The 18,369-nt window shown below is 42.0% G+C and overlaps 1 protein-coding gene across 1 annotated transcript; it reads right to left on the bottom strand.

Moving 5' to 3' along the window:
* Positions 1 to 15,949: 15,949 nt before the first annotated feature.
* On the bottom strand, positions 15,950 to 17,910 carry lratd2a (LRAT domain containing 2a). The gene has a single exon (XM_076106013.1). The coding sequence runs from the start codon at positions 17,443 to 17,445 to the stop codon at positions 16,621 to 16,623; it is 825 nt and encodes a 274-aa protein (XP_075962128.1). The 5' UTR covers positions 17,446 to 17,910; the 3' UTR covers positions 15,950 to 16,620.
* Positions 17,911 to 18,369: the final 459 nt, after the last annotated feature.

The raw sequence follows: 18,369 nt of genomic DNA, 5'->3' as shown, positions 1-18,369 counted from the left end.
ATGCAAAATCTGATTCATTTAGACAGATGTTCAAATAGCAGGGCTCCGTCAGTGCCAGTGCATGGAAAAACTGGAACAATCCATGTAACATGACAAATGAATAAATAACATTTAGTCTACCGTGGGCAAGACAGAAATGCAGACCAAAAAATAAATAATAACCTATTTCATCCTGAACTATGACTATTTTCAAAACCAAAATGCAGCTTGAATGTGTTACGGATGAGAAATGTGGCTAGTAGGCTACAATACTACAATCTATTCTTTTTACAGTAACAAGAGTAAATGTAGCCTAATTCATTACTTCCACACCTATTTACACTCTAAAAGGGACCATTCAGCGTCATGATGAGTAGGCCTAGTTTAACTTTTCATACTTTAAGTACAACATTGACATTAAGTTGATATGGTGAACATTTTAGCAAACAATCACCTGTTTACACATTTAACACATCCAGAGCACCATTAGCATTAATTCAGAGTCGTGTCTCTGGCCACCTGGCAAATATCAGTCAATATTCCCTCTTCTTTCAGCTGTATAGGATCGCAACCAACGGTTACTATACACACCAGATACTCCACTGTGTTCACCAGCTTTAAATCGTAGTACCCAACTTTAACTAAAGCAAAGAATCTGGAATCTTCTTCCACCATTGAGCACATCATTGAGTGTGCTTCACGTGCTTCTAGTTATGACAATATGACAAGCATGCTGCGTGTAATTGAACTGAACTTCATTGATCCTCGGGGGAGGGATTACACACACGTTCCCCTGACACGCTGTCTACACTCATTTAATTCGCTAACTGATGCTCGTTAAGTTGGCTCATCACCATGTCGTGTCCCTGCTCATTGGCTGGTTAGCTTTTCTCAGAGTGGGGGAAATTAAGAACACTAGCTTCTTAAACATCTTTTTAGTGCAAGTAGACACTATAGTCTACGTACAGTGCCTGAACCGTGTTAAACATGAAAACGGATTAAGTCACCAATCCACATAGTTTCACAACGGCCTACCCCCTTTCTCTCCATACTCTGAGCTCCCCACGGGTGAGCCAGGGGGGCTATGAACAGGGGAGCAGTGTAAGGGGTAATCTTTCCCTCCTTTGCATAGCACAAAGGCTTAGCTGGAGGTAAGCTCACACTCTGCAGCACGCACGGCAAGTAATATTAGATAGACACCGCTGGCTTTAGGAGGAAAGTTGGTCCCACATCTGAGAGATTTGAGAGGATGTTGAGGCAATAAATTATACATGCAGAGATACAGGAATACACATGTGTGCAGACACAAAGAACCAACACACACACCTGGAAGTGTTTATTGCATTTGAGCTACATGGCCTTTAAAAGTATAGCGTAATGACTACCATAGTTACTTTAAAAAGTGCACTGTAAAATCACTTTGTTTTTGAACAAGCATATGTCTGTATGTGTGTGTGTGTGTGTGTGTGTGTGTGTGTGTGTGTGTGTGTGTGTGTGTGTGTGTGTGTGTGTGTGTGTCACAGGGTTGAGGGATGCTGTGGTCCATTTATTCACTGCTTTTGCACAAAACAGGTAGCTGCTACGTTCATGAGTCAGCGGGTGATGGATGGTTGAGGAGAAAAACACTCACAGGCTGGAGGAGTGATGGACAGATGGAGAAAAAAGCAAGACAGGAGTTTAGGGGGACGATGGGTTGGGGAGGGAGGGAACAGAGTCAAATGCAGCAGCAGGATGGGGGAGAAAATGAAACAAGAATGAGGAGCGACAAGGAGAGCGAGAATAATAGAACAGCGAGAAGTCAAGAAGGGGTGTTGCAGCAAGCTGGGAGTTCAGTTTGCATGGCTCCACTCTGCGGGTGACTTTAATTACTTTTCAGCGTCACTGCCTCTCCTGGTCATGAGCTGCATGCTCCAATCACCAGCTTCTGATTATGGGCCCACTGCCCGCTGTCAGGCCGTAATTACGTTTACGCTGGAGAGCGTCTCAGCACATCAGAAAGCTTACAAAGCCATCATCCATGCTCTCCTTCTCTTTGGCCTTGAACTGCACGGAGCTGAGTGTAGCGTTGTTGCTGGTAGCAGATTTAATAAATAATAATGAATAAATATCAAGATATGTAATGATTATAAATAATTCAATTATGACTTATAAACCCATACATTAGTATAAGAGAATGATGGTACTTGATGGTAGCTTACGCCATAAGACACCAAAGGTTTAACTAACAGACTTTAACATAAGATTACATTTTGGACGCCACCCAATTTCGGAAATTTAGGGGAAACAAAATTTGATATTAATCAATTAAATCTTAATCTCGGGGTTGAGTTCTTCTCAAAGTGTACAGGGACCTATTATTTCATACACACAAATCAAATGATCAAGTTCTTTGTAAATTCAATATATATTTGACTAACGACACAACTAAACAATGAAATAAACAAAATAAATAGAACGAATGAAGAATATGATGAACTGTTCAATGAATAAAGAGGAACTACCTACAAAATGAAAAGGATCGCATGTGACCAGAATCAGTGACTCCTATCATTGATCGGTATGAGTCAGGTTATGCACCGTTCAGCAGCTGAGAGTTTGAGAAGCACCAGGGAAGATTGTGAAGCACCTTTATATTAGTTCTGATTTAAATTTAATTTTGATTTTTAAGTCTAAAGCTTATTGATCTGTTTTATTAATATTTTTATCTGATTATTTTATTTTGTATTTGGCCTAGGAACATCAAACTGGTATTGTTTCACCTGACGGCTCTGATGGGCAGACTGGAGGTTGAGCGGCAGTTCCTCTTTGGACATCTGCATCTGGTTGGATGATTGTAGTTTGTTGAATCGCACTCTTCCATCTCTCGCTGGATTCAGCTTTCTCTGATATCTTCGGAACCTGATCGTCTTCTTCGTTGAGGTTCGGCTTGAACCGTTCTTCCTCGTCTCCCTCAGCAGGATGCTGAATCATCTCATCCCCCCCCCCCCCCCCCCCATTGTAGCAGCAGGGGTCATGATGGGACCTTTAACAGTTTAAAAAGTCTTCAATCTCAGAGTCTGTTCTTTTAGAGTCTCTTGCTCTCAATAGTTTCTGGAATAAATCTTCAGCACGTTGGTGCATCGCAGGTCGGAGCTGCATGGCACATTCGACGGCACAGGATTGTCAACGTCGACAGGTCAGGAACACAATACCAGAGAAGAGGCGGAACCGGCAGACCCGTGAGGGAGCGATCTGGTGTACAGGATTCCAAGTTATCAATCATATTTGTAGTATTTTAGAAAGCAGGTTAAGGAAGGCACTTCTTCAGGTTCTTGTTTCTCAGGTCGGCTGGATGTCCTCTCAGCCTGTGGAGATGTTCCTGCTCGCAGTGGGCCTTCGAGCCTGCAGACATTACAGCACAAATTACAGTCCTGGGTGAGAGACACAAAGGACAGCGGGGGGAAAGTCCCGCTGCATGAGGAACTCAACGGTTAAGGCAGGTGCATACATGTTAAACTGGGGGATTTGTATGTGTTATATCAGTTATCTATTCTCTGTCAGTTAAGATTAACAGTTCGTTTTCAAGGCTGACTTGCAAACAGAAGGGTAATAAAAAAAATGCAACTGATTGTGAAAATAAATGTGATGATTCATAGTGAAACAGCACAATAAAGCGCCAAATCATCCAGTCATTGTGAAAGACTTAACTTAACAAAGGGAAGCGCTGCCTCACACACCCAACTTCATCCACGGTGTCAACAATGCAGTGGTAACACGATGAACATAACATTACAGCCTTGAAGTGAGAATAAAGCCACTTGTTTCCCAGTTAAAACACAACTGTCTTCATGGTCACCATGACTGGGCCACATGTACGCAAGGTGGTGATCTGTCTCCCAGGTGCTGCGCTGTGACTCTCGAACTTTTCTCTCATCCCACCTTTCAGAAACCTTTCACTTTCTCTATTATTCGCCAGCTCAGATTCCCATCCTCCTTCAAGCATCTCATCATTAAACCAGGGAGTGTGCTAAATGCAATAACATGCATCATATCAGGTGCTGAAAATGTTGTCTTCACACATCTTTTTGGGTTCCATTTTAGGCTCCGTTTAATTTGCATTATTATTATTTCCACTGCAGTCTTTTATTCAGTCTGTTTTTAGACTTTCTAACCTTTCTTTGCATTATTTTGTCAACCTCTCTAGCCGCTATACCTACGTACATCTCCTGTGATCTTTGCTACTCCCCTTTTCCCTCCATCTCCCCATCCCTGCCATTCTCTCTCTCTCCCTTCCCCGCAATAACTCTCCACTGAACCAAAAAAGAGGGAATGAGATGGCACGAAGAGAAAGCCGCAGGTGTCTATTGAAGTGCTGACCAGCCAGGCAGCCCACCTCCGAGCATCCACATCCCACAAGCCTGCATTTGTCTGAAGGTCTCACCTTTCCGAGCCACCGCATGCAGCTGCTTCGAGCCTCTGAGCGCGTGCAGACTAGCACCTGCCTGCTGAGCCCAATCAAAAGAGCCGGGACAGACCGTCAGTCGCACCAAAGTCAAAAGATTCTCAGCTTGTTATTCATCTGTCAAGAGCAGAGCTGAGGAGCATCTCTGCAGGGAACAGACCAATCTGATATCATGTCTGTGATGTCCATCTTGTGTTCTTTTTCAGTCGATAGGTAATTAAAGTCATAGCAAAGAAATACAATGAGGAGATCGATGACTAGTAAAGAAAAGTGGAATAAGCTGGCAGAGTCCTGCAGAGAGACAGGACCACAGAAGTAAACATAATCATCGGAGTTACATGTCACATTGACATTGCGCTATGTGAAATGAAAGCAGAGTGTGAAAACTCAATGCTCAAAGTTCAGCATTAGCTTACAACCAAATACATCATTTGTTTCAAATGCCATTGCCAAACATATCTAACATTTCAGCCCTGCATCTTGCGATCTTGTCTCAGATTTAAATGACTTAGTGACTGGTTCTTTAAGCCAGGCTGCAGATGACCCACTCATTCTGGGAGACGGCGGATATGCGATGATGGAAACTGACAAGAGGTTCATTTAATTTTGTCAGCTAAAACAAGATAAAGATGAGGTCGGCCTTTTAATCAACCGAGTTACGACGTCAAGGTTTTGTACCGTTAAGGGAAAGTCTTTGTAAAGGTCATTCTCCTGCACTTCATAAAGTAAACTTGCATTCCTTTCAACAGAACTTTAAAGGAAAGAATGTGAGTCTCCCTGTGCACCTTGAGGCCATTTCACCGCTGAGCAAACACTACTGCCAAGATCAAAAGGTCTAGGGCTAAGCAGAGGTCCAGCTGGAAAAGGGAGCCATACAGGTTAGGGAGGTTATTATTAAAGTATTCAACTATGTCTGGCTCTAGATAGGAGAAAATATTGCCAGTTGGGTCTGCCATTATAAGTTACATTAAAGCAGCAATAATTGATTTGTTTTTTACCCCTCAGGGGCAGTGGGACAAGCTTAAAACACAACACTGACAAATCATCTCATAAAGTTAGCAAAAATGTCCCTATTTATACTTACATTTTAGGTCTCCACCTACTCCTGAGTTTTTAAGAGCCAAATGCTCTTTTATGTTAACTAGGTAGTTGCTGACTTTGTTTTTGGTGTTGGGCAGGTAGTGGGTTTATCAGAGCTTTCTTTTTTGTCAGAAACCGCTGCCTGCGGCTAGAAACAGAGTTAATAAAAGCGGTAAGAGTGAACAAAACAGTTAAGTTGAGAGTATAAAACCAAAGCAATCAGCAAAAAGGCCCTGAAACAAGTTTTAGGGATCAAAAGCGAGGAAACAGCCTTTATTAATAGTCATACTGTGGTGTTATCTGCACAGATTACTAATCTATATTAAACCTTGGCCAACAACCTTAACTTTCCACCACATTTTATGAAAATCGGTGCATTAGTTGCTCGTATTTCCTGCTAACTGACAAGGAAGCAAAGGGGACAGGAAACTAGGTCGGAGTTAAAAAAGGAGAATTAGAAGACATGGTTATTTTGCTCCCTCATACATATCCATTGTTAATTAATAGCAATAACACTCCAGACCTGGCCTTCCTTTAAACACTCGTCATTTTACATCCCAACTGTTGACTTCTCTGGGCACCTGGTTAGCAGAAAAAAAGTCTTTTGTATGTAGTGGTTATATCATCTGGAGCACAAAGTGTCGACTCCCTTTGATTGCTGGCGACTGTGTGTCTCTTTCACGTGCGGTCACATTGTGCGTTTGCTTCTCAGCATAGCCAGCCATCAGAAGAGCAAGAGCCTGCTCTCCGCGAACAAACTTCCCTGACACAGGATTTTTGTCAAGCTTGTCCTAGAAGGCAGCAATGCCACCAATTACCTCCGCGGAGCCAGCCAGCCGTCTCGCCAGGTTTGACAGATGACTTTGACCTCGGCAAACACGAGGACCCTCGCTTGGTTGACACATACGCCTGCTGTTGAAGGGAGAGGTTGATGGGTATGAGGTGCAGGTATGGAGGATGCAAGCCTCATTCTCAGAGTGTATCCAAAAGCAAGCCTCAGGCAGGCCAAGACAGGTAAGTTGTCTTGATGGTATCTTTCTGTATGACCCCTGTGAATGCACCTTTATGCAGCTTTCCACAAACGCACGCACGTACACACAGTGGCTTTTTCCCCCTAATGATCGGGTTCATAACCTGCCTCCCGCTGGGCCTGAGAGCCGGGCCATACTCACTCACATACTCACATACTCTGTGAATGAATGCGGCTTCCTGCGATAACAGGCACTGAATATGAAGACTGAGTCGTGGCAGATATGTCGGTGTGAGAACAATAATACAATAATGATGTTTATTTATATGGTAGCAGTTGTCAAAACAAACATTGCAAACTGCCTCTCGTAAAACCGAGATAAAGAAAAACTAATCACAGGAATAAAAACCAGCGATATCAACAAAGCAAACGATAACAGGACATTTATTTTTTGCTTCCAAACAATGTAGATGATTGAGCAACTAACTCTGTAACCTTCCCTTGTGTGTTTTGATGAGGCCGATATGACACAACGCTAATGTGCCTCCATGGGATGGAGGGTGAATATGAAAGGCTGTGTGAATACAAAACTTTAGTTTCAGCCTCCGCACATAAGTTTAATAACAACTTAATGTACAGTCAGCGCCACACACAGTGGAGTACGTAACATCTAAATAAACTACTATGACCTACATGCACTTGGCAGTGCAATTAAAGCACACTTGGTGTTTTTCAAATTGTGGCACTTCGTGACTCTTTACGCTGTTATTAACATGCCATCTCAAAACATGCTGCTAAAACACCCTTAATCAGAATAAGGCTCTTGAGCTTTACGCTCCCCACGCAACTGACTTGATCCTTTGTTTTCTGTGCCGCTGTTATTATCGTAATCAAGCCTCTCGAAGGCACTGGAATTTCCTCTGCTTTAGCTGACACACCAGGCAGAGTGATGAAAATGCACCTCGTGAGTGTGAGCTCATTATTCTTGGCTTTACACACACTGTGAATACAAATACAGGGTGAACGTACCTGGGTAGTACAGCATACCTCGCCTCTGGTAAATAGCAAAGTAAATAATAATTAATTTGCTGAGTTACTGGGTTACCACATTACTGTGATCTTACTGTCTTTTCCTTTTCAGATTGTTCACAGGAACACAAAGCTAAGTGAAGAAAGAAAAAAATCGGTGTCCATTCAAATCTTCTGATCGTCTAGTTAAGATGCTCAGAATTGATCAAATAAAAAAGACATACCACAATATGAAACATAGTGTTTCGCACAATGCCTTACGAGTATTTCTTGGGTGATTATTATGTTTCAAGGTTCCATTTTCCAACAGGGCCTGGCAGCAGCAGCAGCAGCAGTGCAGGAGCTGGGCCGCATGGTGAGCACCAGAGGCACTGTCTTTGTCAGTTTATCCTCTACGCTCTCTCTCTCTTTACACAGTTTGGTGTAGGAAATAATGAGGTTCACCCCTCTCATGTCATCCAGTGATCTTTGAAAGAAATCTAAAGCGGCCACAACTAATTTTTTGGTAAATAAATAAAGAAACAAGCAGCTGAAGATGCTGAAACGCTCCTTTCGAGCTGAGGGAAACTGCACAGTCGAACAGTAATTTGAATTTTTATGAAATATTTGTTATTATGATTATAGCTGCTTTTAGGTAAGGGTTTTGTGAATAGATACATTTTCATACACAGAGACACAGAATTAAAGCCACAATAGAGGGCAGAGTTTACTCACATATGCCACAGGGGTGACCCAGCCAGCTGTTACCCTAACTTGCCACACTCCTGGCATCTGGAAGCCACACATTTATGCAAATGAGCAGCAATTAGTACCTGGATGCTCATTTGGCCTAATGCGTTCCCCAGATGTGACCAGATCAAGGAGGACAGAGTCAGGGGGTTTATCCCCTGAGGGTAAAATTTCATGAATACTGATGTGTCGTGTAACACGCTGGCTGACCTCCCTGCATTCAACACTCTGCAGAATTATGTACAATACCAGAGGAGTCAATTCTCTCTTTTGGCAAAGCTGTTAGTGACAGCACCTCGACCGCCTGTGGAATCATTAGCAGAGAGAGCTCAGCATATACTGACTCTATCTGAGCAAATGGCCTCTCTGAAGAGACAGGTATGGCAAAGCCCTTAACTCTGTGGAGAGAGACCCAGCTGCCAGCTCCTGCAGCTGATTAAGTCACTGGGGACACCCAAGTCCCGGCTGATTATTAAGCATAAAAGTCCTCTTTCCATACACACCGTCAGTCTTTGGTCTTGGATCATCTCATAGAGACGAAAAACAACCCAAGATCAGCTTCCAAGAGTGATCGCTCGGCGTCCCACTTCAATCGCACAATGAAGGCAACAGTGACTCGCATTTTGGAGCAACACCTTGGTCCCCAGATCCCCAGACAGATGGCATGTGCCAGTTAGAGCGTGCCTTCAGCTGCCGGCAGAGAGGGGCTGTGGCTCCACAATCAGCTCGTCTACTACACTCCATCTCATCAGAATTATATGAGCAATATGCTCCTCTGCCATTATGGTCTATTTGCATCATGTGCTCTTCCAGTCCAACAAAAGAGAAGGCTAATATTTGGGTAATAACCTTGAAAACCCCTGTACAATTTATTTGTATTTATGCTACTATGAGAGTGCCTTTAATCAATAATTACATTAGAAAAGACACATGTCCACCATACTTCGCATGAACTGAAGAAAATTACCTTTTGTTTGAGGATAACTGAAAAGTCTCACATGCATTCATAACTAATATGAAAATTGGCAAATAGGGTGCAGTTTCAAGAGCATTGCACTTTGAACAGGTAATTACTGAGCCAGCCTCTTGACAGTTGCTTCATTTGTTTGTTAAAGGGGAAAGCTGCATGAGGAGGAGAGGCAGAATGCTAATCGATTGTGGAGTTGCTCCTTCCCGCTGTTTTCCTTATCTTGCAACCTTTTTTTCTCTACTTTAAAACAAATGAAGGCTGATTAGTTTAGACAGTGCAACAACTGTGGCCCAACAGGGATTGATACCAGCACAGTCTGTGCAGAGGCTGCCACATAATGAAGATGCAAATTGATGCCCAGCTGTATTATGTACCCAAGATCTGGCAGACTAACATATTGCATATTTATGCTTTATATTCACACACAGACAAATACATTTAGATCACTCTGTTCTGCTCTCAGATATTTTTTATGTGTAAGCAGGCCTGAGACAGCACACTCAATACACCGTCACTTCACACAGTCTGGGATTTATGCAAAATATGAGTTCATGATTCAGAGCTTTGATTCATTTTAGGTGTTATTCAACATCAGCAGCATGTAAATGTTTCAGTTTAGATTTCAAGCTTTTACTGGATGAACTCATACTTACTGTGGTGGAAGATTAATGTCCCTGTGATAAATAAACATGATGAGAAACTTCCAAATGTCTTTTATTGAACAGACACTTCAATAATTCAGCTGATTGATCAGAGCTCTCTCCCCACGGATGGTTCGGAGGTCTAACAATGAGTCAAGAGTTTAGCTTCTCACAAACTGAACTGCTTCTTCCAGCGGCACATTATCTCGATTATCTTGATTTTACAACGTCTTGATAGAACTGAAGAAACACTTCAGAGACTCTGCAAATGAGGATCGTTAGAATTAGGGTGAATTGAAGACATCAGAACTCAATAACTTGAAACAACAGTCTTTAAACCATAAAAAGGAAATGATTGCCAAATGAAATGATGTAACTATCCAGATGTTCAGATAGGAGCAGCTAATTGAATTGATGAAGGGAAAACTCTGGTGTCCTTGTAAAATACACAAGAAAGAGTGGAATTCATTCACACTAAAGACTTACTTGTTGTGGCGTTGTGCCCTTTCAAAGGTGATCTCTGTCTGCATGTACAGCTGTGCCAACAGATAAGCGAGGGATAAAAAGGAATTATTGGACAACCGCGTCCTTTGACTCACACACTCTGCTCTTGTGTGCACTAATTTAGCAGCTTAATGGTGCGTTAACCCTGAATAGAAAAGCCTGTATTGTTGGGTTACAGTATGTAAACATGGTCTTGATTTCCTCCTGTAATGCAGCAAAGTGACTTTCAAGTGTTCCATGACATGAATGAATAAAACTGTTGCTATACGGATGCATCCAACGCATCCTGTTAGTCAAAGACGTTACAGCTCTAACAAACATGTTGCCAAAGCTTTACATAAACAGGACTTGATTTGCTCGCGTTTACGTAGCTGATGCTAATTACCTGGAAGCCAACTGAGATCATTCCAAACAACTCAATTAATGTGACTTGGGTGCCCCCCCCCCCCCCGGCAAACACTGAGCCCTATCATCTCAAAATGATCAGTTCAAAGAACCACTGCCAGCGAGTGGTGCCATGGGAAAAAACAGCAAAACAACGGGGATAAACAAAGCCGCGGCAGACAATGAAGCCACCTGCCTCTTCAGCATCTAAAACCCACACAGCTGTGCCACTCCGCTGTGGACCTCAAATGAAAGAGCACAGCTTCAGGCGGCATTTCGGGTGAAATACTCTGGCAGAGACCACAGTAATTGGAAACGGAAAAGTTTTGACAAATTGAATCCAGGAAAGTGTTGCAAATCTATCAGAGGCTAAAGCCGGCACATTGCTGAAAAGCAATTCCTAAACTTGAAGGCTAAAGAAACCATGACTCAACAACAATGCCTGAAAAAAAAAAGTATAAATTGTATAAACGTTTTTTTCTCATACTTTTGATAGAATCTTTAAATTCCGCTTTAAAGGAAGACTATGTAACAAATGAAAGAAGAATCAACACGATCTTCCTCTTACAATGAAAAGTTGAATTCATAAGCAATAAAACTGCTCTGCTATGACCACTAGCTTAGCTTATGATAGCTTGCATCAGCTAATGTTGCCAAACTTTATATATATATATAAACATTCAGAGTCAGATCGTTGACTTTTTAGAACGTTCTGTTTGTGCTACTGTTACACATATTTAACTTGTATCCTGTAACTGCTGCTCATGGCCACAGCGGCTGCTCTTCAGCGAAGAACCTAATCATGCTCTAACATGTCACCTCAGGATGGCCGCCGACCAAATATCTCATCATTCACCATGCCAGTGATTCATTCTTTTGTTTGCTGCAATGCATTTTTAGTTGTTTTTTTCATGCTAATACAAATAAAACAGTTTAATCATTCCTCCTTTCAAAGTGTTTTTCATCAACCTACCGGGACAAGTATGACATCTCAGTGTAATAGTTGTCCTCGAGGCATTGGGGGGGGGGGGGGGGGGTTTCTGGCATAACTCGAACACACAATGAGAGGCTGTGTTGCTATTGCGGGTGGCTGTTACTCACTCCCAGCATGGCAGCATCACATAACGTTTCCCAACCTCTTCTCTGTTAGTCCACACAGGTCAGGCCACAAAAGGAGTGGGACTTGAATCCTAAAACATTTACAAGCCTTTGAATGTCTTCATGCAGTTCAGACTTTCTAATGATCTTATTAACACTTGATTACTAGAAAAAAAGAAACCCCGGGTGGGCCTCCACGTTGAGCCCTGAATTGGGTCCTTTGTTTATTTTGTCATAGAAGTATGAGTTTGTGTAGGTGGGTGTACTGCAATCATTTGTCTCTTTTTAGATGCTGCACTTACTCAACACACTCACTTTTCTACTTTTTCACAGCTGCATTTTGAAATGCGTTGGGATGTAGTTATTGGGTCGTGTCACGTCTTCCATTTTATAGTGAGAAACAACAATAGCCATTTACAATGCTCCAGCACTATTGACATTTTATTTAGATCATTAGAGGAGTAGTTAAGCATTTTGAGAAAGTCACTTTCTTGCCAAGAATTAGATAAGAAGATCAATACCCCTCTCATACCTGTACAGTAAATATGAAGCTACAGCAGCATATGGTTAGCTTAGCTCATCATAAATAGTGAGAACAGGAGAAAAGAGCTAGCCTGGCTCTGTCTAACGGGAATAGAATCAACTTACCGGCACCACTGAAGCTCATAAATCTTTTATTTATCTTGTTTGTTTAAGTCGGTACTAAAAGTATACATATAAAGTCGAGCCATTCATAAGGCTTTGTCTTACTGATGGAAAAGGAGCATCATTGCCTTCATCGTCATAATGCGCATTAATTGAACATAGAAAACCCTGAGCTGAAAAACTGACAATACTTAGTCTCTCGGCTCTTGTATCGAAAACCTTTTTGTGAAGAGAAAAAAAAATCAGTTGTATGTGTTGGTCTCTAATGGTCTGCCAAGTCTTTTGTTCGTGTTTGCATAACAGGAAAAAAAATCAGAGTATTTTCTTTTTTCCCCAAAGCTAAATTACCCATGTGGTGAAAATGAGAAATGGACCACCTCAAGATGAGCCTCTCCAACAGGTTATTAAGGTTTGAGGATCTTGGCTGCTAATGTGCATCCACTTATGAACAATAGTATGTTTGGAGGCATGAACAGATAGGAAGCAAGCATTTTCTGACAGAGAGCTTGTTGAAATGCTTCTTTCCATTCCTCATCCACTGAATACCGCTCACATACGTACAGCTAATTATCTTTAGTATGTCTGCCACAGTGGGACATGAATGCTGGTTTCTCGCTCTCTTATAATGCAACTAATCTCATCAGCATCCTATGGAAATAAACCAAACACAGTATAGCAGCAGACGGCTGAGGTACCTGTAGGCGAGCGCTGACAGTTGATTATAATTGGGTTGCCTCCACCATGTCCAAGCTTTCACATCCCATCAAGAGGAATGGACTGGGAGAGAGTTGATGCTGCTTCACTGTAGGAGCATAGTGCACCCTCCAAGTATACTACAGGAGGAATGCTCTGTATAAAAACGAATTACACCTTGTGATATTAATTTGGGGGTTGTAAGTTGTCATATTATGAATATTTATTATATCCAAGAGAAAAACATCTACCGATGCAATGAAAATAGTTCTACTTGTTCTATAAATTTGTTAAAAATCAAGTTCAATTTGTCTTTTCAATTTGACAGACATTTATATTTGTTGTTTCAAGACAAAAACACGAGACAATTCGTTCTGCTTTCAGTTGGAAACAGATGGAAGCTCTCATGGTACCTGAAGATGTGTTTCACTTGCTTTTAAGACAATGAGGTTTTTAGGATGTCACTATAGACAGAAATGCCTCAGTAACATTTTTGACAGTGTTGGTATGAAAGTAAAGAACCAAATAAAGGTAATTTTCATCTGTTTCTCTAATTGGACTTTTTTCCCCCCTCTTGTCAAACACTGAATACTTTCACCTCTCCAGACCTTTGAGTGGAACAGCTTGAGAAAGAAAACAGGTGACATCTCATGTTCACACTGAGGACAGAAGCTGTGACGAGGGGTCACGAGTCAACATCGCTCCACTTTAAGGGGTCGCAAAAAAACTAAAAGGGTTGGGCAAAACTGCACTGATGTACCTGGAAACTACAAACAAACACAAACAGCAGACACCAACCTCGCCTCTTCACACTCAAGTTCATCTGACATGAAGTTCAAATTCAGCCAAACATCTCAAGAACCAGGTCCTGCAACGCACAGCTCAACTATCGGAGGTTTCACCTCAAATACAGGATGCCTCTCGACACACAAGATGATGAAAACCTCTTTGCAGCTAAAGCAGCAACATCTGCACTCCTGTCTTGTTAAACGGCTTTTAGTTCAATATAAAATGGTCTAATTTACTTGGGAAACGCTTAACTTCACGAGACCCTGAGGAGGGTTTAACATGTCCTAATTTGATTCGAGCACTGCCAGGAACATCGGAGCAACTGCTGGGAAAATGCAGCACATGGGGGCTAAAGCAGACAGATAGCTACCAGCATGTATCATATGTAGCATTTAAGCCTGGTTGTTCCCTGTGGTCATTATGGAAGTCTATTTAGAGATTTGACAGACCATCATAGATGATATCAAGTTCAATAGTCTGATTTATTTGAAACTGGAGGTCAGACTGCTGCAGGTTTTAAGCTGTGGGTTTATGGTTGCTGCGTGGAGCAATTTAGTGCAACAATGCAGTAGTTTCTGCATTAAAAACTGTAGTCATTTGAAAAATTGCTTAAAATATTAGTATGATTTCTTTTCAAGCATTTCACCTGAACAAACATAAGAAGCTCTGAGTTGGAAATGGATGTTAGCCTTGAGAGTAACATTTCAGTTCTCTTAAAGGGAATAAACTATTAGAATAAATGAATATGAGAAAAACTAAAGATAAGAATTGTAACAGTTTCTGATGCGAGAGAATCACTGATGGAAGGCTGCAGATAGCAACGGCTTCTCCATCGATAACTAAAGCGTATCACTGCCATCATCAGGGCACAGTGAGCACTCTTTCCATTGATGCAATGTTGTCTCATCACACTGAGGCTATAAAAACACTCACAATGTTATCTTGTGCTCTTCAGGGCTGAAAACAAAATACCGTCTGGAATCCTAAAAAAAATTATATGAAACAACAAATTTAGTTTATTGATATTTTGGTCGGTTCTAGTTTAATACTAAAGCTGCAAACATCCATTGTAGTTCTGATGAAAACAATCTAGGAGGAGCATTCTGTAAAGTGTTTCATCCAAACATCATATAAGCCCGTTATTCCCGTTATTGCTCGTCACTTTGTACCCCGAATGCAATCATTTTGTCCATACCTGGATCCTGTGGGCAGGGCCGCAACTAGAAATTCTGGGTCCCTTGAGGATTATTGCTTTTATGAATTTACTAAAAGTTTGTCAGCTGTCAGCCCCAGGAATCATCGCAATCATTCACCCTAACATAGCGACAGTGCTGCTAAACTATCAATTTGTTTTCATCATCAATTAATCTGACGATAGCTTTTTGTTGATGGTTTAGTCTATCAAATGTCAGAAAATAATAAAAGTTTCCCAGAATCCAAGGTGACGACTTTGAATACCTTGTTTTGCCTGGAGAACATGAAAAATTACAAAGACATCCATTTAACAAATTATGTAAACAGACAAAGAGCAGCAAATCCTCACATGGGATGAGCTGGGATCCGTTAATGTCTTTCACCAACGTTGCCAGGGAAATGATGAAAACAATTGGCGAGAATCAAAACAGTTGTTGATTATGAAAACATAATCACCTGCCTATAGGCGGATAGGCAGGTGTTCTTGATAGTCTGGTTTTAAACAGACTCGGCCTGCAGCATACAGTAGGTTACAGTGGTGATTCCTCAGGTAAAAGCGAGCTAATCTTGCGAGACCTAAACACCGGGATTTAACCCCATTTAGCTCGCTATAACCCATGAACCTGCTCGAAACACTACGCTAGTGAAACTGATTTGTCTTAATATTGTTAAAGCTAAGACTATTTGCTTTTTAAACCCATTTGACTTTTTTCTAAGAAACACTGAGATCACATGAGGGTGACAGAATGAGCATTTTAAAACACACAGCTAACACGTGTAAGAAAAACAACATGACAGAGGAGTCCTTTCAAAAAGAGACAAGGGGTCATGGTTTACTTGAACTTTGGGTACAGTTAGGACAGACTTTGATGAGTGTAACACAAGACCAGCTCCACAACATTCATTCCAACATGTGCTGGTGTGAGAATTACCCATAAAAAAAAAATTTAAAAAAAAGGCAGAAAAAATCCTCCTTGTATTCAGCGAGCAGTGAGCTGAGGGAGGAAGCTAAACCACACAAGGATCAAGTAACAGGACGCACTATGAATAGAGAAACATTCACTCTACTTACTGGATTGTGACAGTCTGATGTGTAAAGCTTTTATAAAAACTATACATTCTGTGTGGAGAAGCTGTCCGAGCTACAAAACAAGCCTATCGACTAATTCAATTAGTTGAATTTTTTTCCCAGATAATTGAATTCAAAACTGCTAAGGCCATTAAGCATCTGAGGGATATTGATTGTGGCTTTAAGGCATTAACATTGTTTCACACTTATGTGAAAAACATAATTAAAATGACGATGTCCCAGTAGAAATTATGACACGTGTGCTCCAATTCAAAAATAAAATGAAGGAGTGAAGGCTCGCTATAGATTAAAGCAGGGTGTAACAGTTCATGTTTGGTAAAGGCTACTCTACTGGCAAAGCGGTTATTGTGAAAAGCATCAACTAGGGGGGGGAAGAAGCCACCATCAGTCAGCGCCTGGCTCACTTTTTATCTCCTCCACGCTGCTGAAGTGAGCGGCCAGCTCCCGCAACACGGCCGACCTGCCCAGATGATCGTTCCTCCTCTTCTCCATGATCATGTCCTCCAAACTCTGAAACTCCAACATGTGCGAATGTTTGTCGGACTTGACCACTTTCAACCTGTAGGGCTGTTTGCCTATCCGTATCTCCCCGCCCATTTTGAACTCCCTCTTGCCGAATCTGCACCAGGCGGCAAAGCACTCGGAGTTCCTCCAGCTCAGCTCGCGGTCCTTTAAGCCCACTTGCTCCATCGCGTTCTGCACCACCATGTCCGGGCCGAGAGCTTTGAATTTGTACAGGTCATTCACAATCCTACACCTCCTCCCCTGACTTGCATCTGTCAAAAAGCTGTTTTTCACCTCGGCTCTGTGCAGGTGCACCACCTGGAAGTCCCCCACGTACACAGCCCAGTGCGGGAACTGACCGGTGGCCACAAACTCCACCAGGTCACCTGCTTTACATTTGTTTAGTAGATTCTCAGGGGAGTAAACCTCCAGGTGGGCAGACTTGACGCTCTTCTCGTAAATGCACTCATCTCTGTTGTAGACGGCGCACTCCACCTCGTCGCGCTGGTCGTATTGTTTCTCTTCCTGATTCGGGTCCTTCTCTTTGCCATCGACCGCGCAGCCATCCTCCAGCTCGTCGTCGTCGTTCGAAAAGATGTAGGAGACGCCGATCCGTGGACCGTCCTCCGTGTCCACGCCGTTCGGGTCCACTGTGGGAACTTCTGCGTAACTTAAATGTGATAGCTTGTCCATCTGGTTCCCCATGCCGCTCCTCACCTGGCAGCAGCTTGTGTAATACGATCTGATACCGTAAGATGTTACCGGTCGCCAAACATCACCTCCATCTGCCACAAACCCTGAAAGGTTGAAACGTCATTGCCGTCGGACAGGTTTGTATCCAAATTACGCATAAGTATGTCTCCGTGGTGTGGCTACCCGGGATAGCCTGTTAGTACCACGTCAACAAGTGGAGTTGGGAGGAGAACACAAACTGGTTTCAAATTCAGCGAGGACAATGATCCGTCAGGTGTAGCCTCGTAGACTCACCTGCTGTTTCCCTGCGTAAAGTTCTGTCCGCCGGCTGTCACATAGGAAACAATGAGAGTTAAAACCCAGATGCTCGTTTGTTTGTCTACACCGCCGTTCAAATAGTCCATTGTGATGACGGTGTATACATTGCGCACTGTGCAGCAGAGATCCGGCCGGCGCGGAACTGAAAGCGGATCTGGGGCTCGGCATCGCCACAGCGACTCTCTTCAGCTACACTGCTCCGCTTTTAAAGCGGAAGTGCGCGTATTTGTCTTCACCGCACCTTTTAATATCCTGCTCCTCATCTCCAAAATACTTTAATGCTGGTATGAATGTTGCGCCTTTGTCAGAACAGTTTTAAGCGTAGACATGTTTATATTGTGCTTTCATTCAAATGAAAGACAAACTTGATGTCTAGGGTAAAAAAAATATATCTTAGTGGTCTAAAAAAAATGTTTCTCCATTTTAGTTACTTAACCTTTTAATGCATTGTAATTGATCTAGTTAATTATCTGTGTTTAGTTGTTGTTATTTTATTCATTTTTTAGATTGTTTAATTTCTTAGTGAGTTATTTTTTTACTTTGCTTATTTTAATTTGTTGGTTATTTTTATTTTATTTATCCACCTATTTTTATTGTTAATATTCATTTTATTTTATT

The sequence above is a fragment of the Anarhichas minor genome, unplaced genomic scaffold, assembly GCF_050575085.1.
Source record: "Anarhichas minor isolate MPS153535 unplaced genomic scaffold, ASM5057508v1 ptg000033l, whole genome shotgun sequence".
In the NCBI taxonomy this organism is placed as follows: Eukaryota; Metazoa; Chordata; class Actinopteri; order Perciformes; family Anarhichadidae; genus Anarhichas; species Anarhichas minor.
This window is presented reverse-complemented; position numbering and strand designations above follow the sequence as displayed.